A 24,426-nucleotide genomic window follows, 5' to 3' on the forward strand; every position below is an offset into this window, starting at 1 on the left:
TTATGAAAACTCATTGGTAGGCGACCACGTGCATTTTTATAAAGATCAGGTTTTATAGCCGGAGGTCATAAACGCTTAATATATCAGCTGGAAAGGGTCACCTATACTACTCTTTTTTAAGATTTTATTAATTTGAGAGAGAGAAAGAGGGAGAGAGCATGGGAAGAGGGAGAAACAGAGGGAGAGGGAGAAACAGAGGGAGAGGGAGAAGCAGGCTCCCCACTGAGCAGGGAGCCAGACACGGGACTTAATCCCAGGACCCGGCACTCACAACCCGAATGAGTCACAACTGAGCCACCCAGGTGCCCCTGTCCCCCCCCTTTTTTTTAAGTAGGTTCCATGGCCAGCACAGAGCCCAACGCGGGTCTTGAACTCACAACCCTGAGATCAAGACCCAAGCTGAGGTCCAGTGTCGGATGCATAACGGACTGAGCCACCGAGGCGCCCCACACCATTTTCACATTAAACTTTTAATTTTCATTGCAGTCAGTTAACATGCCGTGTCACATTCATTTGAGGCGTACGGGACAGTGACTCAAGACTTGCATACAGCCCTCTACCACTCAAAGTGCCCGAAATAAGTCCGACGGGGGCATCGTCACTCCGTGCGCGCCGGTGCGGCCCATCGGTTGGGTGCCCGCTGGAAGTCGCTTGACTCTGTGGGCAGCAGAAAGCTGACTCGCAGTTTCTGGCCATGCCATGGTGGATGTGTGCACCGTCTCCTCTGCTCTGTCTGCAGGGTTCTTCTGGAGGAAGGAAGGGCCACAGTCCCCTGCCTGGCGGACAAGCTGACCTCCGAGCTCATCATGCACATCTGTGTAAGCACGGGCAGAGCAGTGCGTTTTCTGAGTAGAACCCCGCAAACCCAAAGCTCTGCCGTGCAGGCTGAGTGACCCAGTGATGATCCCCAGGGCAGGTGATGTTGCAGGAGTGGGTCAGTGGGTCTCCAGAGCAGCTCTGCCTTTCCAGCAAGCTCCTGGGTGCTGTGGACGCTGCTCGTTAGAGGACCACACGTTGGGTGGGAGCCCGCAGACGATATCCACGTGGCCTAATTAAAAATGAAAATCTTACGGGCCCTGCACCCACGTTCCCTTTCTCCTTACCGGCCGCTGACATAACGCCTTGGTCGTTGAGATGATCGTAGTGTTTCATATTTTAGGTCTCTCTGGGGTTTTTTCTCAGAACTTGTCTGGATAGAATCTCTTGCGGTTTCCCATCTGCGATCCCTTAAAGAGATTTCTTGGCACACGTCTCTCTTGCATTTTGTGCTTGATAATTCCCAGGTCAGAGGCCTTGGTGCCCTGGATTCTGCTGGTCACCCCCCATGACGACTTGGCTTCGGGTTTTGACTCTGGGCCTGTTTTGGGACTGGATCTGTGGCCACTCAGAGAACCCCAGATTTGAAATCTGTTTCTCCAGGGAAAGGCAGCCTTGGCTCCTGCCAGCCCCTCGGAAGGGCCTGCTGCCGATTCTCTGCTTGACGCCTCACGGAGTGCAGGTTTGGGCGGCACACCTGTCTGAGGGCTGGCTCGTGGTCACAGATTATCAGTCCTGATTTTATGTTCTTCTGCTCAGCTCCAGGTTCAGGTGCAGTCCCCGAGAATGGGGAGGGAGGGCGGGGCTGTTCCTAGCTGATCCACACAGCAAGAGCCTGGCTCTTTGGGGTCCCGGCTTTATGGAGAAGGAAGATGCCGGTTCATTGGATTCCCTGCCTCCAGCAAGCCCGCCGGATTTACTCTTAGCCCCAGCCAAGTCCTTTTCTTTGCAACAGATGCCCCGTGAGGCCAAATCTTGTTCTCCTCTTGCTCTGCTTTTCCCCGGCCTCCTCCGTCACCCAGCCATGCCTCCGAGTGTCCGTCCTGCCCCTGCCCACCCACCGATGCATTTCCAGCGGTGTCTTCCCCATGTCAACTAGCATTTTTTGATGTTTGTGGTGGAAGACGGATCTGGTGCCCGCTGTCCACCACGTTGTCAGGCACAGAAGCCCCCAGTACCATTCATCTGTGGACAGCAGGAAAGTGGTTGGATCTCAAATGGCTCCAACGGCCGCTTTTTCAGAGCCCCTGAGAGGAGCGGCTCTTTCTAATCTGCGGGCAGAGTGGTGGTCACGTGATCACAGAGCCACTCGTTCCTTCTCCGACGGGGGCAGGCTCCACGCGGAGTGGTAGCCTCTGTGCCTCCCTGAGGCTGTCCCCCAGGGGAGCGGGGACATGGGGAGGGCTTGGTGGCATCAGCACCTGCTAACACGCCCCCCATCTTCTCTCAAGAGGAAGCCAGGCAGTTGGGCATACCCTGCGGAGGGAGGCCTGCGAGCTCCCGCTCCTTCCCGGTCCGTATTCATGTCTGCGCCTTATTTTCTCTTTTCCTCAGAAAACTCTGCCCCTGCTTGAAAATCAGATAAAGGAAAATCATGAGAAAATAACGGAGGAGTTACAAAAGTACGGCTCAGATGTGCCCGAAGACGAGCACGAAAAGATGTTTTTTCTGATAGACGTGAGTGTCACACATTGCTTCGAGTCCAGGAGTCACACATCTTTGTCCAGAAAGGGATTTTGTGCCTCATGCACTTTCTTCTTGCTCCCCGAAAGCTGACCCAGGCTCGGTCTGCCTTCTTGGCCCCAGAGAGGAGCTGGGGCGGAGGGACGGTGGGCAGGGAGTGACAGGTGTCACATGTGCTCCCTGAGACCCGAGGCAGTCAGGGCAGAGTGTGGGGGTCTGTCGCCCCTGGAAGGGGGCAAGGAGAGACTCACTTGCCTTCTGCCTCCACGAGACCTCCCAACGCCCCCACGTGTGTTTGAAATACCTCCACTTATCCTTATGCTCTCCTTGTTGGCAGAAAATTAATGCCTTTAGCCACGACATCAACTCCTTAATCGAAGGGGAGGAGTCAGTGGGGGAGAATGACAGTCGGCTCTTTACCAAAATCCGGAACGAGTTCCACAAATGGAACACTGTGATTGAGAAGGCGTTCCAGAAAGGTGAGTCCGGGGTGCCACCGGTGACCTGGAGAGCGGGCTGGAGTGGGAGGGGGGATCGCAGGGGGGCAGGGGGTGCGGTTGGTATGGGCGCTGGTGATGGGGGCGCCGGGGCGCAGGGCGTGGAGACCACACGTGACCCAGCCCACCCGCCTGAGCTCGGGCCAGCAGGGGTCAGCTGTGGATTTCAGACGACACCCGCGGAGGACACACCATGACTGATTTCTGCTGACCAGAATTTCCCTTTGACCTCTGTTCTTGGCTTGGAGCTCGGGACAGAGGAAGATACCTTATGCATTTTTTACCCAATTCAAGGCCCTACCTCTCAGTCGGGCTTGCTCCTTGGAGGAGGTGCGGAGGGCAGGAGGAGATTAATAACAGCATTTCTTGTTGGGAAAATGGAGCCGTCCTCGCCCCGTCCCAGATGGCTGCACACCACCGTGTGATGTTATCTTCCGTTGGGGAGGGGCCGCTGTCCCTTTCAAGGAGACGACCTCTGGCAGCCCCCCATGCAGCCATCCCTCAGCAAGTTTATGACAGTACATAGCCCATGAGAAATTAGCTTATTTTTTTAAGATGCTAAATTCCTTCCAACAAATGATCAGTTGCAAATCATTGGGGACCCACATGCAGGTAAATGAATTTAGACCCCTAAGTACCCCCTTATGCAAAGATAAACTCAAAATGACTCAGAAACCAAAATGTGAGCCCTAGAATGGTAAAACTCCTAGAGGAAAGTGTAGATTTGAATCATGTCCTTGGATAGGCAGTGGATTTTAGACGGGACGCCTATAGCATGGATGACCAACAGAATAACAGACAAAGTGGACTTCATCAAGATTAAAAACTTGTATGTGTCAAACGGCACCCCTCCCCCCCCATACAGAACAGGAGGAAATATTTGCAAATCGCATGTCTGTAAGGGCCCCATATCCAGAATATACAAAGAGCTCTTTGGATTCAACAACAACAAAAAAAACAAATCATCCAAATTAAAAATTGACAAAGGATTAGAGTGGTCATATCTCTAAAAGGAGACGTACAGATGGCTCAGAGGCACGGGTATAGACTCAGTGTCATTAGCCATCAGAGGGACGCAAACCAAATCCACAGGAGAGCCCCCTCACACCTGCTAGGATGACTAACAGGTGTTTCTCCAGATGCCTCTCTCCTCGGTTTGTAGATGCCGCCTTCTCCCTGTGACTTTCCTGTGTGGGTCTGTGTCCTGCTTTCCTCCTCTAAGGACCCCAGTCAGATGGGATTTGATCATCTCCATCTCCAAACACAATCACATTTCTGAAGTGCTAGGGATTAGGGCTTGAAACATACCCATTTTGGGGAGTCACAATTCAGCCTTTGACAGCAGACCATGGACTATTACTCAGCCGTGGAAAGGCATGGGGCACTGAACTTGGTACAACATGCATGAGCCTTGAGGCCATCATGCTAAGTGTAGGAAGTGAGACACAGAGAGCCCCAGGATCTTTGATTCCATTGATATGAAATGTCAAGAACAGGCAAATCTGTAGAGATAGAAAGTAGATTAGTGGTTTCCGGGGGCTGCGGGGGGCGGGGAGTGGGGAGCGTGCGCTGATGGGCACAGGGTTCCTTGGGATGATGGAAGTGTTTGAGAATTAGCTGGTGGGGATGGTTGCACATGTCCCTCATGCACTAAAAATCACTGAACTCTACACTTTATTAGGGTGAATTAGTATGTGAAGTATATCACGATTAAAAAAAAAATGCCTATGAGAAAATTTCTCCTGACGAAAAGAGGAGACCCAGACCACGATTCCTGGTTAGTTCTTCAAAAAGAGAAACCAGAGCTCTCTGATGGTGCACCAGTGGAAGTATCCTCCATAGTCCAGTTTGTTGAGAACTTTAAAAATTGCAAAAGTATAAAGAAGAAACAAAGTGTTTTATGTAGCAAACAGTGATGTTATGTATCTAGTTACTCTGTTGTCTCCTCTGATCTATGACCAATTTCTACTCCTGCTGTTGTACGTGGATACTTGGATGTGTGATGAGTCACGGATTCTGGATGGTGATACAATTTCTTCGGTAAACAACTATAGAATTTCTTCCCCAAGAGAAAATTCCTTCCTTCCTCCCGCGGCTCACTGTCCTCTGACCTCACATGCTGGCTCCACACTTGCTGCCTGGAGATGACTTCAGGAAAATGGTCTTGAGATCCATTTTTTTACTGCAAACCCTGATTTTTTTTTTCCATTTGCAAATCAGATTTGATTTTTTTTCCCTTGCCTCTCTGTGTTTTCAGAAAGTCCAGAATGATATTGTATTAAAAAACAAAAACAAAACAACAACAACAACAACAAACCCAAGGTTTGTAAAATAACTCCAAATCCTTCTTTTCCAGGTTACAAAGCTATATATAAACAAATAGAGAAATTTGAAAATCGGTATCGTGGCAGAGAGCTGCCAGGGTTTGTCAATTACAAGACGTTTGAGATTATCATAAAACAGCAAATCAAAGAACTGGAGGAGCCTGCTGTGGATATGCTACACACGGTGACGGGTGAGTTCTTGATTTTGCTTTTAGGCATTTTATTTCCAGGAGGAGGGAAAGGCTTGCACCCAAACCAGTGCCGACCTCCACAGCTCTCCTCCTGCGGTGTTTCTTAACCTCCCAAGAACCCGATTAATTCTCTGGTTCAACATTTCAATTCAGTTCTGACCCTGAGTTAGCACCCATCTTCCAGCTTAAGGGCTCAGACCCGCAGGACCTCTCCACCTTGTCCATGCTTCTGATGGACGTGTTACTAATTAGAGTTCACATAGCCCCCTCCTCAGGCTCTATACTTTGCTAGAACAGCTCACAGGATGAGGAACACACTTTACTTATCTCTGCTGATTTATTTTAAAGGATGTACTTACTTTTGCCAGTTTACTGTAAAGGATGTGAATGAAAGAGATCCATAGGGGAGGTCTAGGAGGGCCCCAAGGGCAGGTGCTTTTGTCCTGTGGCGGGGGGTACCACCCTCTTGGCCCATGGGTGTGTTTGCCAACCTGGAAGCTCTCTGAACCCTGTCACTTAGGGGATTTAAAGGAGGTGTAATCAATGATCACAAAGACATAATCAATTATCAGCTCCATCTCCAGCCCCTCCCCCCCCCAGGGGTGGCAAAGGGACACTGAAAGTTCCAGGCTTCTCCTCCAGGCTTGATCTTCCTGGTGACCAGGCCCCCCATCCTGAAACTGTCCAGGGCTCACCAAGGGTCACCTCGTTAGAACGAGAGATACTCCTACCACCCAGGAGACTGTAAGGGGTTTAGGAACTCCGTGTCAGGAACCAGGGGCACAGACCAGATACCTGTGTCTTCCTGTCCACACCTCCAGGCAGTTCCAGAGCTGTGATTTCTTCACAGACTCCAAATCCTGCATTTATTTGACACCTCTGAGGATCCCAGTTCACCACTAAAGAACTGTCCATGGTGCGATAGTTCTGAGATTCTCGAGGCCGCGTGAGTCCAGGTGCTCTAGCTGTCATGGCAGGTGAGAGAGCATCGGCAGCCACGGAGGAGAGATGCAGCTGTCCCCGGGACCGACGGCTCCTGCCTCCTGTAGCTGCCGTGCTCTCTGTCACCGAAGCTCTTTTCTCTGTCCCCACCGTGGCCGACGCCATCTTGTCACTCGTGCCTCCACTGTCTTGTTTCAGCAGGAAGTAATAATCATTTATGGATCCGTGAACCCGTAGAGGTTGGGGACGGTCCCATGACAGCACCTTAACAGGTGTATTTCTAACACAATTTTACCTTGAGTCTTAATAATTGTGTATCAGAACTGGTCATCGTGTTGTGTTGATAGAGCCTTGCAGTTATAGACAAAAACTTTGAATCATACATGTATATACACCTCCTTCTGTTTCAGGAAGGTAAGAAGTGGAGTCAGGAAAAGATTTTCAGGGCGCTGAGTCAGCTGAGTCTGACTTTTGATCCCCGCTCAGGTCTCCATCTCTGGGTTGTGAGTTCAAGTCCAACACTGGGTTCCATGCTGGGTGTGTAGCTTGCTTAAAAGAAAATTTCAAGCATAAAGATGCTGTACATTGTACTAGAACAAAATTTTGTCAGAAAGTCTAAAGGAAATATAAGGAGTTTCAAAAACTAAAAATATACAAAAAAATAAAGATACAACGATGGGCCATGGGGGGCTCAGTCATTGGGTGTCTGCCTTCAGCCTGGGTCATGATCTCAGGGTCCTGGGATCGAGCCCCGCATCGGGCTCCTGGCTTGGTGAGAAGCCTACTTCTCCCTCTCCCTTCTCCTGCTGTCTCTCTTTCTCTGTCAAATAAGTAAATAAGATCTTTTTAAAAAATGTAAATTTTATGGTGATAAGACCACGTTCATGTTTTTTTTTTTTTTCAAATAAATAACACGGCCATTTAGAGCTCAGTGATGTATGTGACAGTGCTGTGTCTTACTACAAAATATTTATATAGTTATAACCTACCAGAGATTACATTTCTTTACAACTATCTCTTTTTAGGGTGAAAAAAAATTTTTTTTTAAGATTTTATTTATTTTAGGAAGAAAGCACAAGAAGGGGGATGGGCAGAGGGAGAGAGAGTCCCCAACAGATTCTCTGTGGGGTGTGGAGCCTAATGCGGGGCTCCATCCCAGGACCCTGAGATCAGGACCTGAGCCCAAACCTAGAGCTAGAATCTTTTTTTTTTTTTTAAGATTTTTATTTATTTATTTGACAGACAGATCACAAGTAGGCAGAGAGGCAGGTAGAGAGAGAGGAGGAAGCAGGCTCCCCACTGAGCAGAGAGCGCGATGCGGGGCTCCATCCCAGGACCCTGGGATCATGACCTAAACCGAAGGCAGAGGCTTTAACCCACTGAGCCACCCAGGCGCCCTAGAGCTGGAATCTTAACTGCCTGCGCCAGCCAGGCGCCTTAGGCTGCAAAGTTTAAATGTCAGCGAAATACGCCGGGGACAATCAGACTTTAAGCCAGAGAGCCTCCAGCAAAAATGGCAGGTGTATGTCCCAGAATGGGAAGACACGGCAGGAGGGAGGGGAGGAAACTTCATTTCTGGATATTTCACCCTCTTTTTCGTTTTTGTTTTTTTTTTTTGGCAATGTGCGATGACGAATGAATCTTGTTTTTTCCTCAGATATGGTCCAGGCCGCCTTCACGGGTATTTCAAAAGCAAACTTTGATGAATTTTTCAACCTCTACCGAACTACCAAGGTAAAACTGACCGCATGTTATTTAAAAAAATAATAATAATAATAATGTCAGCCTGATGCTGGAAAGTAGATTTCTTGCATTAAGACCGTCTCAACTTTACTGGGTGTTTGGAGAAGCGAAGAGTCCCGCTCGGTAATGGAATTGACCGGTGGTCCTGCTGGTGAGGTCTGGTCGGAAGCAGTGAGGCTGGCTGAGCGAGTGAGACAGAGGATAGAAACCAAATCCTCAAAACCACTCCAACAAAGGAGACCCGTAGTCCCCGGGGAAGCCGTCGCCTCTGATCACAACGGCTTTAACCTTGAAGCTCACTGCGGAAGCCGCAGGGACGCCCGGTGTCTTCGGAGAGTGAAGAGGCAGGAGGAAGTCACACCTGCCTGGTCCGCTCTCAGAAACAGGGGCTCCCCACGGCTCAGCCCGGGCCCACGTGGCCCAGAGCGTGGCCTTGGCCAGCTTACGTGATAGTCACTGAACCCTCACGTTCTGGAGGCTGGAGGGCTCCTACTGAGGTGCTCAGATCCCACGTCTGCTGAGGGCCCAATTCATGGCTTGTCATGGCCGCTTTTTCCTTGTATCCTCAGGAGAGAGAGAGAGAGACACAGAGAGAGAGAAGGAAAACACTCTGCTGTCTCTTCTTACAAGGGCGCTGACCCCATCTGTAAGGGCTTCACTGGCCAGGCCTGACCCCCTAAAGTCCCCCCCCCATGCCATCACACTGGGGATTAAGCTTTCAACCTGTGAATTTGGGGGAACACACACTTTGCCCGCCAGCACCCAGCATCGCTGGGAAGATGAGCTTGGCCTTGCACAGGCTGGGGGGCTTGGGGTGGTCTACTTCTGCTGCCTGGACCTCTGGAATGAGCATGGAAGAAAATGTTTGGGCCTTGGGGTGCCCCTAGCACTACGCGTCACACTTGGTGGCCCTGAGTGTGAGTTCCGGGGAGTCCAGATACTGTCTGTGTGAGAGATCGGCGCCCCAGCCAGTTTCTTCAGACTGTCGGGACATGAAGCATGCAGAATTGAACGGACTTGAATTTTTGGCCCCGCTCTTATCCCCATGAGCTCTCTGATGGGGCCTATAGTCCTCATTCGATGGGAGGGCCTCCCCAAAGAGAAAGACAGAAGCTGAGACCTTGGGCCCACAACCAGCCCGTTTGGGTTTCAGGAGGGGCGTCCAGGCTCCTGGGAGGTTCTGTGCCCGGCCAGGGTGGGAGCCCCATCCTAGACAAGCCAGTGTGGGGTGCTGTCTTGGCTCACTTGGGAGCCAGCTGACCATGGGCTCTGCGGAGGACCTCCTTCCTTGCGCCGGGGATCTGTTTCTGAGGGACCTTCATTGTGCTTCTCTCTTAATGCAGTCCAAAATTGAGGACATTAAATTTGAGCTAGAAGAGGAAGCTGAGAAGTCCATCCGCCTTCACTTCCAAATGGAGCAAATCGTCTACTGCCAGGACCAAGTGTACCAGCGGGCGCTGCAGAGGGTCCGAGAGAAGGAGTCGGAAGAGGGAAAGAAGAACCAGAAGATAAACAGCATGATGACCACTGAAGAATTTTCTCTAGTAAACATCTCCTTGTCTGAGATCTTTGAGCATCTGATGGCGTACCATCAGGTAAGCCCGTGGGCACCTCCAAAGGCTGGTTTTCAGTCTGTGTCCTTGTCTCGTGAATGCCTCTTTGGCCTACCGGTCTATGCACGGTGACCACCGGTCGGCTCGTCTTCCAGGCCCTTCTGGGAGCTCCATGGAGACATTGCACCTCAGAGAGGTAAGCAGAGGCTGGGGCTCGGAGCCACCCACTTCTGGTATGGACAAACTGTGTGGCCCTGGCCAGGTTAATTGACCTCTCTGAGCCTCAGCTTTCTTCTCGGTAAAGTGGTATTCCTCCCAGTTCTTGTGACTCTTCAGTGAGATAAGCATGGGTAGGACCCTCTGCTCCGCGCCGGTGGGCAATGGCCGTGAGCCCAGGAGAAGCGACTCACAGAGATACATGCTCTGGTGGCTGCTGTCCATTTCAATGAATGCGGAAAGTAGTGTCGTTCATGCTGGGGAAGGACGTCCACCTTAGAGCCGCAGAGATGGGTCAGGGTCTGGACAGGTAAAGCAAATCGGCATCTCTCGGTTTACCAGAGATCTCCATCAAGTCAGTATGTGGATGCTTTCAGGCTTTTCGAATTCGACAGCACACGCAGGTCTCCCGGGATCTGGCTGTCATGCAGATGTGGGTTGCAGGTGTGAGGTGGGGTGAGGATTGTACGTCTCTAATGGGCTCCCAGGGGATGCCCTTGCTATGGGACAGAGACGGTCAGACTCCATTGCCTGCAGACGCTGTGACGTGTGCCCACATGAGTGAGTCCTGTGAAGGGCTAGTCAGGAGGCACCCATGCACCTTGGCTTCTCCCGCAGTTAAGCCACTACCTGTCTGGTCGTGGGCCTCACAGAGATGTTTAGAGGAGGCAGTGCACAGACAGAATCCCGAGAGGAGACTGAGTTGATGGTGGACGATGTCCCCCACCCACCCCGTCCTGAGCCCTCCCTTCTCCCCAAAAGAGGTCCTTCTCTGGCTTCTTGACATCGTCCAAGGGAAAGCTTTCTTCTTCTTCAGGAAAATCTCTGTTTGGCGCTTAAGGCCTTCAGCTGATTGGGTGAGGCCCACCCTTGTGATCTCAGGTAATCTCCCTTACTCAGAGTCAACTGACTGGAGATGTTAACACATTTACAAAATACAGAAATATCTAAGTGAGCATTTGATTGAACAACTGAGCGATTTGGCCGGGCCACAGTGATCTACGAAAGTAGCACACTCCGTTACATTGATGAATTCTCCCCCACAGACGGCCTGCTTCATCCCACACTTGGCAGTTTGGTCTCCACTGAAGTTGTTGGCTTCTCGATATGGCGACTGGTCGAACATGAGCTCTTGTTGTGTTTTCTGTTACTACAGTGAGGTGGGGTGTGGTTTCACAGCGCAAGAGCTATTTCTGTCTCCTATTTAGGAAACTGTGCTTCCGGCAGAAATTCTCTGCAGAACAGGGTCTCAGATCTTAGTGATTTGTGGTGCAAATACCCCAGAGTTTCTCGTCTGCCTAGTGACTTTCTTTTTGGTAGTTTTAGACCATGCTGGTGTGTTCTAGATTTCTGAGTTGGGCTTAATAGTTATTTCCTTGTGGGGCTTCCGAACTTTTTGTCAAAATGTCTCCACTAACGCTGCTGGCCTTTGTCTCTGAGATTTAGAAACAAAGTCTATACATTAAAAGTAATATATCATTTCAACTTTTATATTTAAACTGTGATCCACTTGGAATTACACGGTGTCCAGAATGAGGCTTGCCCTCGATGGCTGTTGGTTGTCCTTGAACGATCACTTGAAGACCCTATGCCAGGCCCGCTGGTGCATAATATGCCTTTAATCAGTCACCCTCCTCCTCTGTGTCCTGGGGTCTTTTTCTAGATCCCGAATTCTCTTCTATTGGTTTCCTTTTCCTAAGTCGGTATTGACATGATTACATGTGCAGCTTTTTATACAAGTCTTAAATGTTTAGTGCAGCTGATATCCCCAAATAGTGCGGTAAAATATACATCAGGTAACATTTACCATCTTAACTGTCTTTATGTGTCCTGGTCAGCGGCTTCAGGCACACTCACACTGTCGTGCAGCTGTCCCCCTGCCTGCCACCAGGACGGTCCGCATCCTGTCCCCATGACACACGGGGTTCGCCTCTTGCCACCCCGATCCTCCCCCATTCTACCTTCCAATTCTGTGGATTTTCGTATTCAAGGTAGCTCGTGTAAGTAGACCTGTGCAACCTCTGTCCCTGCATGTCTGGCTTATTTTACTTGGCATAATGTCCTCAAGGCTCGTCTTTGCTGGGACACGTGCCAGAATGCCTTCCTTCTCGAGTCAAGTGACTTTCCATCGTAGGGACCGACCGCATCTGGTTTATCCGCTCATCTGGCTGTGCACATTTCACGTGTCTGCCCCTTCGGGCCGGATAATGCTGCTGAGAACTGTGGGCCCAGTTGGGCAAAAATGTTCCGCCCGTTCTTGTTTGTTCATTTCAGTATGAATTGTCGGATTCGCTTATCCCGTTCCGGATGAGACGGGAGGTGCCGACGTGCTCACGGCGCTTGGATTCCCTGACCGGTCTGCCAGGGAGACTCGACATCCTCATGATGGGAGATTTCTCTGTCCAGGAATATCGAGGGTGTCTCCACTTGAAGATCTCCTTTTGGGGGAGCCTCGGAAGTGTTTCAACGCTCTCTTTGCGTAGACTGGGCACACTTTTTCTGTTTCGTCTTCTGTTTGCTGTCGATATGGTCTCTGCAGCTGATTCTTGTGCATTTTCCCAACAAACCCTCCCCGGGAGGCCCAGAGCGAGAGCTTCCCATGCCCCTTCCCTTTCTAGTTTCACACCCGGAGCTCCCACTTCCGATCCTTTTAATGCGACTGGAAACAACCGCGGAGTCAGAAGGCAGCCTCCTCTTATCTGAATCTAACGAGAATGCTACTTTTCTCCATTTAAGTATGATCCTCCCTGGCTAAAAGCAAGGTTTCAGTGAGCTGTGCTCCCCTTGAGGTTCCAGGAGAGAATCTGTCTCTTTGCCCCGTGCAGCTTCTGGAGGCCGCCCGGGGTCCTCCGTGCGTGGCCACTCCTCCATCTTCAAAGCCAGCAATGCCGCATCTCCGACCTCCTGCCGGACCGCCCGCCATCCGAATCTGCGGCCGGCCTCCCTCCTTTGCACCTGGCCCTCCAGAAAATGGAGGGTACTCTCCCTAGTTTAACATCAGCTGACGATCTTGACCCCATCTGCGTCCTCAACTCCCCTTTGCTGCACGAGGGCCTGTGCTGTTCTGTGGTCAGGACACAGGTGTCCCTGCAGCCGTCTGTCTCCCTGGTGCGCTCCTCGTGAAATCGGGCAGATGTCCCCAGGTCAGGGATTGGCACAATGGCCCTTGGGTAGGTGAGGGCCAAGGCAGCTGACTGTCACCACTCAGAAATTTCTTCTCCATTACCGGAGAGATGGTTTCCCACAAACACGGCCGGTCCGGGGGATCTCCTGCTGGTTCCTTGTCCCCTTCCCTCCACGTGCTGTGGTGGCAGGCCACATCCCTCGCTAACTGTCACCCTGGAGCCCAGAGCTGTGTCCCAGCTCTGCTGCATGGCCTCTCGGGTTGCCTTCACTGAGCGCCTAGTCCACGCCTGGCCTCTCTTCCAGCTTTTCCCTTTCAGCTTGTTTAATCTTTTTAACTGTCTCGTGGGGCCAGGTGCTCAGAGTCTCACTATTTTCTGGAGGAAGGAACGGAGGCACAGGGACAGGGAAGGGACATCAGCCTGTCTCAGGAGGCGTTCAGTGACAGGTGGGGCCTGCGGAAGGAGGGGACAGGGAGCAGGGAGGAGGGAGGGCTGACACTGACTTGGGACACACAGACACAGCAGAGGACGCCCCTCGGTGGCTTTTGACAGCCCAGCCCTTTTTTCTGCTAAATAATTTTCATGTGGATTAAAAACCAAGTCTTAAAATCTTTCCAGCAGAGCTGCAAATCCGTTGAAATTGGAGTTTTTGTTCTCAGTCTGTGCATTTACCCTTTACAAGCCCATTTTATCCTCTCTGATCAGAAGGAACACGAGTGCTCAGGACTCCCGGGCCGGGGAGGCGGCGTCGGGGCTGGAGCGCTCCCTGCACCGGGGGTTCCCCAGAGGACACTGCTGGGTTGGAGGCCCAGTGGGGGGCGTTCACCGGCCCAGCCGTGCCCGATGCTCACAGGCTGCCGTTGGCCCCTCAGCCCTCCGTGACGGTGACCGTGACCTCTTCTTCCCCGCCAGGAGGCCACCACGCGCATCTCCAGCCACATCCCCCTGATCATCCAGTACTTCATCCTGCAAATGTACGGGCAGAAGCTGCAGAAGGCCATGCTGCAGCTGCTCCAGGACAAGGACACCTACAACTGGCTCCTTAAGGAGCGCAGTGACACCAGCGACAAGAGGAAGTTCCTGAAGGAGCGGCTGGCACGGCTGGGCCAGGCTCGGCGCCGCCTGGCCAAGTTCCCCGGTTAAGGCGGCTCCCGGACCCGCCCGCGTCTCCAGGGCACCTCTGCGGGGAGCGGGACCGCGCTCTCCCCTGAACCCGTGCCACAGATCCGTGAGCAGGCAGCAGCCAGTCTTCCCAGCCACTCTCCGTGCTTGTCCCTGCGCGGGCAGAGAGCTAGGAACAGGACGTAGGTCGTGGTTTGGCCTGGAGGACCGCTGCTGCCACCGCTGCCTTCCCGCTTAGGAACAATGTATTTCCACCCTCGGGATTGTTCCCCCGAACCTCTGTGTCTCCCGTGGGGACCAGTGCATGCGAAGCAGCATCGTAGAAAGCTTAGTTCCTGCTTTGTGCACCTTGCTTTCATGCCACTAATGTTTCGGGAGCATCTGGAGAGCTTGGGACGGGCACTCTCAGACCCTGTATCTCACTGATTTGTAATAAACTCGTTTCTTCCAGACATGCTTCTGACACCTCATGTTCTGGGGGGAGGACCCTGAAAATGATAGCGGGTGAGACCCCCGTGGCGCCCATGGCGGGGCCCTTGGTGGTCGAGCAAAGAGCATGGCTGCTCACGAGAGGCCCCAGGGAGATGAGGACAAGCGGCAAAGCAGCGGGAAACGAAGGAAACAGGAGGAGTGGGTGATGGGGGTCAAAGGCCCAGGCCTCCCGTTAGAAGGTGAACACACTGACTATACCGTCTGGGGCATTGGAGGTTCGCTAAGAGAGTAGCCGTTTAACGTTCTTACCGCAAGAAAAAAATATCCTCTTCTCCCCCCTGGGAGGTGCGGGAATGTTGGCTAACTAGACGCGCTGGGGCGGGTACTTCACAAACAGGCAAAAAGCGCCCGGCAGGGTCTCTCCTGCAGATGGCTGGGAGGCGGCAAAGGCCTTGACCTTGACTTGTCCTTGGGGAGCCCTGCAGTGTCTACTGTTCTCCTTGGTCTGGGGCAGGGGACCTGCAGAGACACCTGGTCGCAAGTGGCTCGGGCGCAGGAACCCGAATGGCAGGCTGTGCCCAGGCCGGACACAAGGGAATCTGCCTCCATGTCCCGTAAAAGCCGACAGGAGAGCCCTCCAAAGGAGGGTGGGAGCGAATGTTCTCCGGGGACATGTGCTGCACAACCAGAGTGGGCGGTGGGAGCACTTTCTGCCAGCTGTCCAGAAAGGGAGTAGCTGCCCCAGGAGCTGTGTGTTCCCAGGCAGCGGGGGCTTCGGGCCCAGCCAGATGACCGCCTCGCCGGGGTAGCTGACTGGTGACATGTTCCCCTCCCAACCAGCCCCAAACCCCAGGCCCCTTTTGACCGTTGGGATGCTAGGATGCCCAGTGCTTTGGCGCAGTCTGAGAATTTGCTTGTAAGAGGGGCTGCCCTGAGAACAATGGGAGGTTCAACCAGTTTCAATCAGCTCCCAGCAGGGGGCATCACCTTATGCCTTTCATGGCTGACCACAGGCTGGGACGGGTTTCCCTCCTGCTAAGAGGAAACATTATTACCAATGCAAATAGACTCCTGCAAGAGTGAAGGCAGGTGGGTGGGGTGGGGTCCCCTCCAGCAGGTGGTGCGAGGCCTGTGTCCCTTTAGCACAGGGATGCAGACCAGCTTCTTGCGGGGCCTGAGTAACGTCTCCTGCACCAGGCACCCCTGGCCCCCACGGGAGGATTCTGCAGGGACCAGAGGCAGCCTGGAGATGTCAGTGTTGCTCAGGGGTCTTCTTTTGCTGTGGTTCTGATTTTCCTGGAGATTGAAAGAGGAGGTGGAGGAAGAAACCTAGGATGGGCTCCAGAGAATGGAATTTCCGGCGGGGAGCACACCTGCCTCGGACTCAGGAGGTGCTTGGAATCACTTTCCTTTCGGCCCCAAACAGCAGTTGTCTAGGGATTCCCCTGGGCTTGTCCTGACCTGCCATCCACAAGGGACAAGTGGACTGTCCCTACTCCCAAGTCGACTGTCCCCTTTCCCAAAGAGAGAGAGTCACCTGGTGTGGCTTCTTCACTCAGAGGACAGCCAGGCTCAGACGGGGGCGTCAAAGTGCCCTCCCTGTTCTCCCATCCGCCATCCCTAGCCCCCACCGATGAGGGACACTGCCAGACCAGAGCCTCTCTCTCCAGATTCTGCTGTTCCCCTCTAGAGCACTAACAGGAAGGGCCATCTATCTGTGAAGAAAGAACATGCTAGAATACCTACGGTCCCCACGCAGGAACCCTCACTTCAGGTGAGTCGGGTCCGGGGCTCCGCACCCCACGGGCTGGGGCTGAGTTTGGAGCAGAGCAACGAGAGGAGCCGGATGGAGTCGAACGGACTGAAACAGGAAGCCTTGTTTTCCAGGACAGCGGGTCTGACATGCCGTAGGCGCTTAATAAACGCTGTGAGCAGAAGTGGAGCCTGGGACACACTGAGCATTTGTTCAGAGGACTTTCTGGATTTGTGACTGTCTTCTGAGAAGCTTGAGCCCTTGATTACTGTCCTTGAGGAAAAGCAAAGACAAAAGCAACCCCCCAGCCAGAAAAGCCCCTCAAACGTCAATTTTCGTTTCAGAGGAAATTCTGGAATGAATGCAAGCGGCAGATCCCCCAGCAGGCAGCAGGGAGGGCAGCAAAAGGCACACGGACCTTGGCTTTCACCTGTCCGACCTAGTCTTTTCCTCCCAGGGAAGAAAGCCCTGAGCGATTCTGTGGGATTTCACTTGGGTAGAAGCTCGGTCTCCATCGTCACAGCGAGCTTCTAGCAAATAACCATTTATGGGGTTGGTTCCTTAAAACGAAGCTGGGACACCAGTGAATTTTTTAAATGTCACTTTATTCTGGTACTTCTCTTAGAACACCGGGTTTACTGCGGGGAGGAGTTCTGGTGTGTGTCGCACCGAACATCACCCTCCTGGAGTCTGGGGCGGCGGCGGAGGGCCGGCCCCGTGGAGTTTGGCTCCAACCAGGGGCGCGTGCAGCGCCTTACAACGCCAGGCTCAGGGCGAGGCCTCGGTTGGAAGGGAAAGCAGAGTGGGATCCGGTGAGGAAAACAGAGAAAAGGCTGAAAACCAGCCTGGAGTCTGGGTTCAAGGCAGGACTGTCCCCCATGAACAACTCAGCTGGAGGCACACCAAGGGGGTACAGGTTTCAATGCTGGGAACTCACCCGCACAGCCAGGGGCAACGCAATGACCAACCCAAATCACTCACTTTTATCAATACTGCTGTTTTCACTTTCCTCTGACTAGTATTTGGGGTTTACTTATATTAAGTAAATTTATAAAGGTTTTATTCATAAAGGTTTTATTCTGAGGATTTTATTTATTTGAGACAGAGACAGAGCGAGAGCGCGAGCGACAGCATGAGCAGGGAAGAGGGGCAGAGGGAGGAGAAGCAGACTCCATTCCATGCTGAGCAGGGAACTCAAGGCCGGACTCGATCCCAGAACCCCGAGATCATGACCTGAGCAGAAGGCAGGCACCCAACCTACTGAGCCACCCAGGTGCCCCATGAAGATTTTAATACTAAATACCAGCCTCTCCCTAGCTTCAGCATTCTGGCTAGATCTTCCAAGTGAAACCAGCCTCATCCACAAGTAAAACTACTCACAAGGACACTCCGGCTTGGAAACTAGAACTGAAAGGATCATCCGCTGCCAGCCTGTGTGGACACCGGAGGACTTGTGATCCGTTATTCGTGGATCCTTTATTTGTGAATCCACCTACTTGCTAAAATTTATTTGCAGCTTCAAACTCCACACTCGCACGCTTTGGTGGATGTGTGCAAAGTGGCCAAAAACGTGAGTGGCCCAACGTGCCCACTCTGAGCCGAGCACAGGCAAGGCGAAGCCCTGCCCTCTCGCTTCAGCTCTCGCTGTCCACAAGCGTTCCTTGTGGTCTGGTTAGTGCCACGTTCCCAGCATTTTATTTTCGCTGGTGACTCTCGCGGTTTCAAACAGCCGCTTAGGTGCTGTCCTGAGCCCTGGGCTGTGATGTGATTCACCGGGCAAGCAGGCGTGTGGCTAAGCTTCTCGAGGACTCCTGGTGCCATTGGCCGTGAGCTCCGTGCTACTGCGTCAGTGTGTATTCAGTGAAGTGTCTTTACACAGACACCTGCAAAACAAGGTCATGAAGAGACCACCCGACAAAGACCGGAGGCTCCTGGGCACCTTATCCAGTCCGTTTGTCCCCTGGAGGCAATGATTTGCTATTCACTAAATCACCGTTCCTGCTGGTTTTGATACGTGATTACCATGACTAAGACTCAGCTGTATTTAAGCGTGTTGCCTAACAAAAAAGACCTATTTTACTTTTTAATATTTTTCTGTAATTTTAGCACATCTTGATATAATGAACACAGTCACCTGTCGTGTATGTAGGACCCACAGGATCTGCGCCATGCAAAGGATGTGAATGCATTTCTGTTCTCGGGCAGAGAAAAAACTCATCCAGTCTTTCTGGCTCAGTCCCCAACTCCATGGGGCTGGAGTCCAGGAGAGCTAAGGAGGTAGCGCTGCCCCCAAGAACTGAAAGGGACTTCGGGAAGACAGCTGTAGGGGACAAGACGCTGAATGCATTTTTGGACAGGTTGGCCCTGCAGAGGGCTGTGTAGGACAATGGGCAGGGAGGTCTGGATGAAGGAGCTGGGTCTCAAGGCCTGAGTCTCAGGGAAGCTGGAGCCATGGGTGATGCCCAGGCAGGAGATACCGCGGGTCACCTCCGACAGGCCAGCCCTGAGGGCCGATGAAGCTAACCATTAGACCACATCTGCCCACACCCCGTGCCTCACCTCCACCCTCAGACCAGCCCCCTCGCCCCTGCCTCCGCTGTGCAACACCTACCCAGCATCACTGCCCTCCAAGGAGAGGCAAACTGGTTCTGTGCGCCACTCAGATCTCCAAAGACTCAATGAACGTTTGGCAAAAAAAAAAAAAATGCATAATTTATTTGTACAGTATTTCACAACTGAATTTACAGTTTAAAAAAGATACAAAAGAAGATACAAAGAAGACAAACAGTGGTCACAGAAAAAGAGGTTAAGGAAGGAACACATTCTCACCACGACAGTGCTTTTGGAACATCTGACTTGGGGAGCAGGCGGAGTGCCAAGGGTTGGGAAGGCCCCCGAGATGCTGCCGCCCAGGAGGCACGCAGATCCCGGGAACGGGGCCCCACGACCTTCCGCTTCAAGGTGAAGCCCCAGCGGTAGAATCCTTCCTTCTTTTCTGGGAAACCAGCAGGCCTGAGCGAACGCAGAGCCTTGGAAAGCAGTATTCACAGCCAAGAGCCCCGGAGCCCCGAAGCCCCCACTCGGCAAACCACGGCCCTTCCCTCCCTGGGAAGCCTGAAGGGCGGCAGGGGCCTCGGGGAGTCCGGAAGGCCCCTTCCTCTTCGTTGCTGGCCCAGGCACTGCTGCTCAGCACCTGTGTGCGGGACGCTCTGCAGAGCAGTTCAAGTTGGCCACTGTCTGCGCTTGGCAAGGACGATCACTTCAAAGAGCCAAACGCAGCAACTACTTCCGAGGCGTGGGCCAAGACTCCGCGAGCACTGAGGTAGTAACACGTAGAAACTTGACATGCAACAGTGTATCTTCAATCGTGCATCCCTGATTTCCCCTGGGGTGACCTCGATTTGCATGTGATTAGCAGGCTCCAGAGGGTCCGCAGGGCACCCCATTCTCCAAGGAAGAGGGGGGTGGAGAGCGAGGCTAGGTCTCCCTCAGGGGCGCCCCACCCCATGCGCAGTGACCACCAGCCCAGCCGTGCTCAGAGGTGGCGTGTCTGCAATGGCTTTCCTTGTTCCGAGGGCTCTGTCCACGCTCTTGCCCTCGCGAGCAGGAGCAATCTTGTCTTCAGCCATGAAGGGCTGGTCCCCTGGTTTCCAGCCACCACCTGGGGCTGCTGAGAAGGCACTAAAAAATGATCAGCAAAGACCCCTGTGGGTTGGCCAGGGGTAGCCCTAACCGGCAGTGACCCCAGAAGCTTGCCCTGACCGTCCCCTCCCAGCTTCCTCCCTGTCTATTGCCAGCCACCCAGCAGCTGAGAAGTCACTAGCCCCAGGTGCATCCAGAAGTGGTCCCCGCAGTGGGTTCGGGAGGAAGATCCCAACACGGCAGGCTCCCACCCCCTGTTCTGCACTGGCCCTAGGTGCCCACACCCCGCTGGGCCCTGTCACCCCTTTCAGACGAGGGGTCAGGGAGCAAGGGCCTGTGGCCTGCGCAGAACTGTGGAGAGCGCCAAAGACAGACAAAGCCACTATTTAATAACAATGAAAGGACCTTCCAATCATTTCTAGAAATACACGATGCCCAGAGAATGAAGAACCGGCCCCTTCACTTTCTCACGGACAGAGTGCCAAGGACGCAGGGCACATGGATTAGCTGTTTGCCTGTTTAAAATGGAAGAAAGAAATGATGTTATTTCTTCAGCCATAAAAAAGGTAGCCAATTGTTGTTTTCTGCTAGACTGACTTCTAACCAAATGAGCGAGTGAGGGGGACCAACAGATATTTATTTCTCCTGCTGCACGAAGGTCAAGGAGTTGGGCGGGCCCCCTCTGGATTGATTCAGGAAATTTTCAACTTTGCGTATCTGTGGGCCCTGCTCCTGGGCTCCCAGGGAAGCTGTACCCCAATTCTGGTCATCACCACCTTTCCTTATATCCGGGAACTCCCGCTGCTCCCCCAGCCCAGGGCACAGAAATCTGGCTCGCTCTGCTCTCTGCCTGTCACCGCAGTTGGGTACTAGGAGTCTAGGGATGCTGGGGAGCAGACCGGGCTGAGCCCACCTAGGAGGCATGGTCTGCAGGGCACAGGACAGCCCGGGGACAGCGGGCTCTGGACTATGAAAGGCTCCCGGATCTTTGCAGCGAGCGATGCGGACTGCACACCCATACCCCACAGACTTCCAGGCTCTGACACCAGACTAGGAGCCCTCAGGGAAGAGGGGGACAGGAAAGTTACCCTCATTTGTCGGTAAATCCAGTCCGTAAACACCGTCACGTTTCCGTACACGCCTGGCCTGTTAGCTTTGGCGCAGCCCGATCCCCAGCTCGTGTCCCCGATCAGCCACCAGATGTGGCTCTTTAAAGTGACCAGGGGCCCTCCGCTGTCACCCTGGTGGACGCAGCAAGGGCAGAGATTCAGAGCACAACCCGTGCACACAAGCGACCACGCGCCCAGGGCGGGGGTCGAGGTGGGCGCCCCGTGGGAGTCACGCGTGGGGGCGCGGGTTTCGGGGCTCCCCGAGAAGGGACAGCACTGTAATTCGCAGAGACCACGTGCGGGTAACGAGTCTGCGGGCACCAGGCAGGAGTTACCCAGTGAGCTGCTGACCGTACTTTTAAATAGTTCAGAAACTTACTTCTGCCCCCGCCACAAGCTGACGAAATAAACCCCCGGGGGCGCTAGCGGGGGGCAGCAGGTGCGTCCCCGGCGTCAGCACCGCGCATGGCCACGGCCTGTGGAGCGGGCTCAGGTGCGGGAGCGCGGACGCCCCTCCTCCCACACCCCACGCACGCCCCTCCCCACACACCCCTCTCGGCATCCGCGCTCACCTGGCAGGAGTCGGTGCCTCCCCGCAGGTAGCCCGCGCAGATCATGGCCGGCGTGACCAGGCTGTTGTAGACGTACTTGCTGTTGCATCGCCAGGGCTCGATGAGCGGCACCATGACCGCGTTCAGCTCGTCCGAGGTCTTCCCTGAGGGGAAGGACCACACGAGCTGCCGCGGGCCTCCCTCCCCCGCGACAGGACACCGACGGGCCCGGCCCCTCCCCGCCCGCCCTGCTCCTCCCGAGTCCTGTCCCGGGACCGGGTCAGCCTCGAGGCGGGTGCTGTGCGCTCGGTGCTGCCGGCTGCGGGTGCTGTGCGCTCGGTGCTGCCGGCTCCGGAAGGCCGTCCGCGTTCTAGACTCTCCTCTCTCCACCCAGCCACGCGGTTTGGGGCTCCCTCCTCACCAGACCCTTCCTGGGCGGCCCCGGAGCTTCCACACACTGCCCCACCCCTCGGCTCCCCTGCACGTCCAGCGTGAGCCCTTGTCATGAGCCCTACAGCTTCCCTCCTGCCTTGACGCCTCCACATGGCTGTCCTCCAGGCACCACGGGCTCCAGGAACCAAAACAGAGCCTCTTTCTGCTCTCCTCAACCCCCAATGCTCACCACCCAGTGCTCCCCGCTCAGGCCATGGCACTACCACCACCACCGCCGCCGCCCCCCAGGGCTCAGATCACAAAGCACAAAGCTGCCCTCCCTTCCCTGGGTCCCTGGGTCCCTCTCCCGCCTCTGCGGACATCCACTCCATCAGCAAGGTGGTGGCTCCGTCCCAAACGTGCCCTGGTGTCCCCCGCTCCAGCCCACCACCCACGGCTGAGCTGCCAACTGGTCAGGCAGGACCACGCCAGGCTCCCCCACACTCGGGTTCAGCCCCCTCCTGCCCGCATTCTTTGCACTCCCCGGAGAGCCACCAGATTACGTCGTTCTTTTTCCAAAATAGGATTTATTGGAGAGAAGGAGCATGTGTGCGAGCAGGAGGAGAGAGAACCCTCGGTTAGACTCCTCTCTGAGCACGGAGCCTGAAACCCTGAGATCATGACCCGGGCAGAAATCACAAGTCAGATGCTGAACCAAATGAGTCACTCCCATGCCCCTGTTCTTCCCCTTAAAACCTGCCGATGGCTTCCCATCTCACGCAGAATAAAAGCCAGCGTCCTCCCCAGAGCCCGTGAGGCCCCGCACGGCCCACACCTTCACCCCGGCTCACCGCGCCCCAGCCACACCGACCCTCGTCTCTTAAACAGCCTGGTCATTCGGATCTCAGCTCCAATGTTGCCTCTTCCAAGAAGCCTTCCCTGACCACCTCTTCAAAGCAGCCAGGCCCTCGCTGTCACAACTTCCTGCCGTATGAAAGCCCTAATTCTGTTACCTGCTTCCTGGCTGGCCACATTCTGCCCCCAGACACCCGCGAGAAAATGCGGACATTATCCGTCCTGTTTTGTTCCGGGCTGTGCTCCCAGCCCATGGGAGGCGCCCCGCAAATCCGTGCTGATTTTCTCATCTGTCTTGGCCGCTGCGAAGCCGGGCACACAACCGTAGGCTCACCCGCGGTATCTGTGTTCACACCGGACGCCTGGGTGCCTGGCTGGCCTGCCCCTCCCCAACACGCACCCCCACGCTGCCCCGCCTGACTTTTCAGCTTGCTTTAGAGGAGGGGCACGTGCGCCGCACACACTTCTCACACGGCCGCGAACCACACGTAAGATGCCTCCTTGCATCACTAAGCGCTTGCAACAGGAGGGAGCAGAACCAGGATTAAACCCGGGACCTCCCCCTTCCAAACCGCATGCTGTGTCCCGGGGAACCTCACCTTTCTCGTGGGTGGCCCCCCACCCGGAAATCCAGCAGGACTGGTTCGGCTCCAGCATCATGCCGGGGTTGGGCAGACACACCGGTTTCACTTTGTCTGCTCCAGAAGAGAACACACAGTGAGCGAGTCTGGTCTAACCGAACGCTTCCTGCGATGGTCTTCCCTGGCCCTTCCCCACCTGTGTGCGGCCGCTCGTGGGAAATTCCAGATCCCGACGTGTTCTGGCACTCCCGCTTCCCGCCCCCACACCCCTCCTTCACAGGCGGGGTGCTCCCTTCTCTGGAGTTACTTGCAAATGGGATTACTGCCTCTCAACATTCACATTCGGGGAGCTCCCCGCTGCACCTCGGAGGCCCCTGCTGGACACCACCCCCACCGACCAGCTCCTTCTGGGTCCAAACAGTATCCCAACTTGAATCCAAACACCTCGAGGGGAGGGACAAGGCTCTGCCTCGTCTGTACCCAAGCGGGCTGGAACATTCCGCAGGGACCCTTGCACGGACTACAATGCCCAAACACGAACCCAAGGGGAACCCTGCGTGTTTTTTACTGTTGTAACCTGTGAAGTGTCTTATTTTGCGGGGGGTCACGTGAAAACGGAAAAGTACTGACAAACGTTAGACCAGCAGTTCTCAACTACAGGCGATGTCGCCCTGAGGATGTTTCCAGCGACAGGACACACTGCTGTCACAGCGGAAAGGTGCCGCTGGCCTCTGGGGGTGGACGCCAGGGCTCCCGCTCCGTGTCCCAGCCCGCGCAGGAGGGCGCCGCAACTGAAAGCGGCCAACCCCGAATGTCCACGGGGCTGTGGCTGGAGCCCCTTCCAGACTTCCGCGTGCTGATGAAATCATCGCTCTGTAAGGGGCAGGACGCCCCGCGAGCCAGCCCTCCGCACCCCTCC

General features: G+C 54.2%; 2 protein-coding genes across 6 annotated transcripts in view; one reads left to right on the plus strand and one right to left on the minus strand.

Annotated features, from left to right (window-relative positions):
* Nucleotides 1–14,664, plus strand: part of MX1 (MX dynamin like GTPase 1) — a 30,328-nt gene extending 15,664 nt beyond the window's left edge. For both annotated transcript variants that reach the window (XM_032355507.1, XM_032355513.1), the window contains 7 exons: nt 740–818; nt 2,371–2,493; nt 2,837–2,978; nt 5,353–5,511; nt 8,111–8,187; nt 9,540–9,791; nt 14,003–14,664. In XM_032355507.1, coding sequence (XP_032211398.1) covers nt 740–818; nt 2,371–2,493; nt 2,837–2,978; nt 5,353–5,511; nt 8,111–8,187; nt 9,540–9,791; nt 14,003–14,233 — 1,063 coding nt within the window. In that variant the 3' untranslated portion in view covers nt 14,234–14,664. The remainder of the gene's footprint in view (nt 1–739; nt 819–2,370; nt 2,494–2,836; nt 2,979–5,352; nt 5,512–8,110; nt 8,188–9,539; nt 9,792–14,002) is intronic.
* A 3,229-nt stretch (nt 14,665–17,893) lies between these two features.
* TMPRSS2 (transmembrane serine protease 2) overlaps nt 17,894–24,426 on the minus strand; it is a 35,507-nt gene continuing 28,974 nt past the window's right edge. For 3 of the 4 annotated variants that reach the window (XM_032355539.1, XM_032355550.1, XM_032355529.1), the window contains 5 exons: nt 23,526–23,621; nt 21,721–21,863; nt 21,128–21,280; nt 19,009–20,554; nt 17,894–18,280 (listed from right to left, as the gene is read on the minus strand). In XM_032355539.1, coding sequence (XP_032211430.1) covers nt 20,543–20,554; nt 21,128–21,280; nt 21,721–21,863; nt 23,526–23,621 — 404 coding nt within the window. In that variant the 3' untranslated portion in view covers nt 17,894–18,280; nt 19,009–20,542. Of the gene's footprint in view, nt 18,281–19,008; nt 20,555–21,127; nt 21,281–21,527; nt 21,625–21,720; nt 21,864–23,525; nt 23,622–24,426 lie in introns of those variants that run through there. The other variant, XM_032355519.1, reaches the window with a different exon arrangement.

This window comes from Mustela erminea, chromosome 1, assembly GCF_009829155.1.
Source record: "Mustela erminea isolate mMusErm1 chromosome 1, mMusErm1.Pri, whole genome shotgun sequence".
Classification (NCBI taxonomy): domain Eukaryota; kingdom Metazoa; phylum Chordata; class Mammalia; order Carnivora; family Mustelidae; genus Mustela; species Mustela erminea.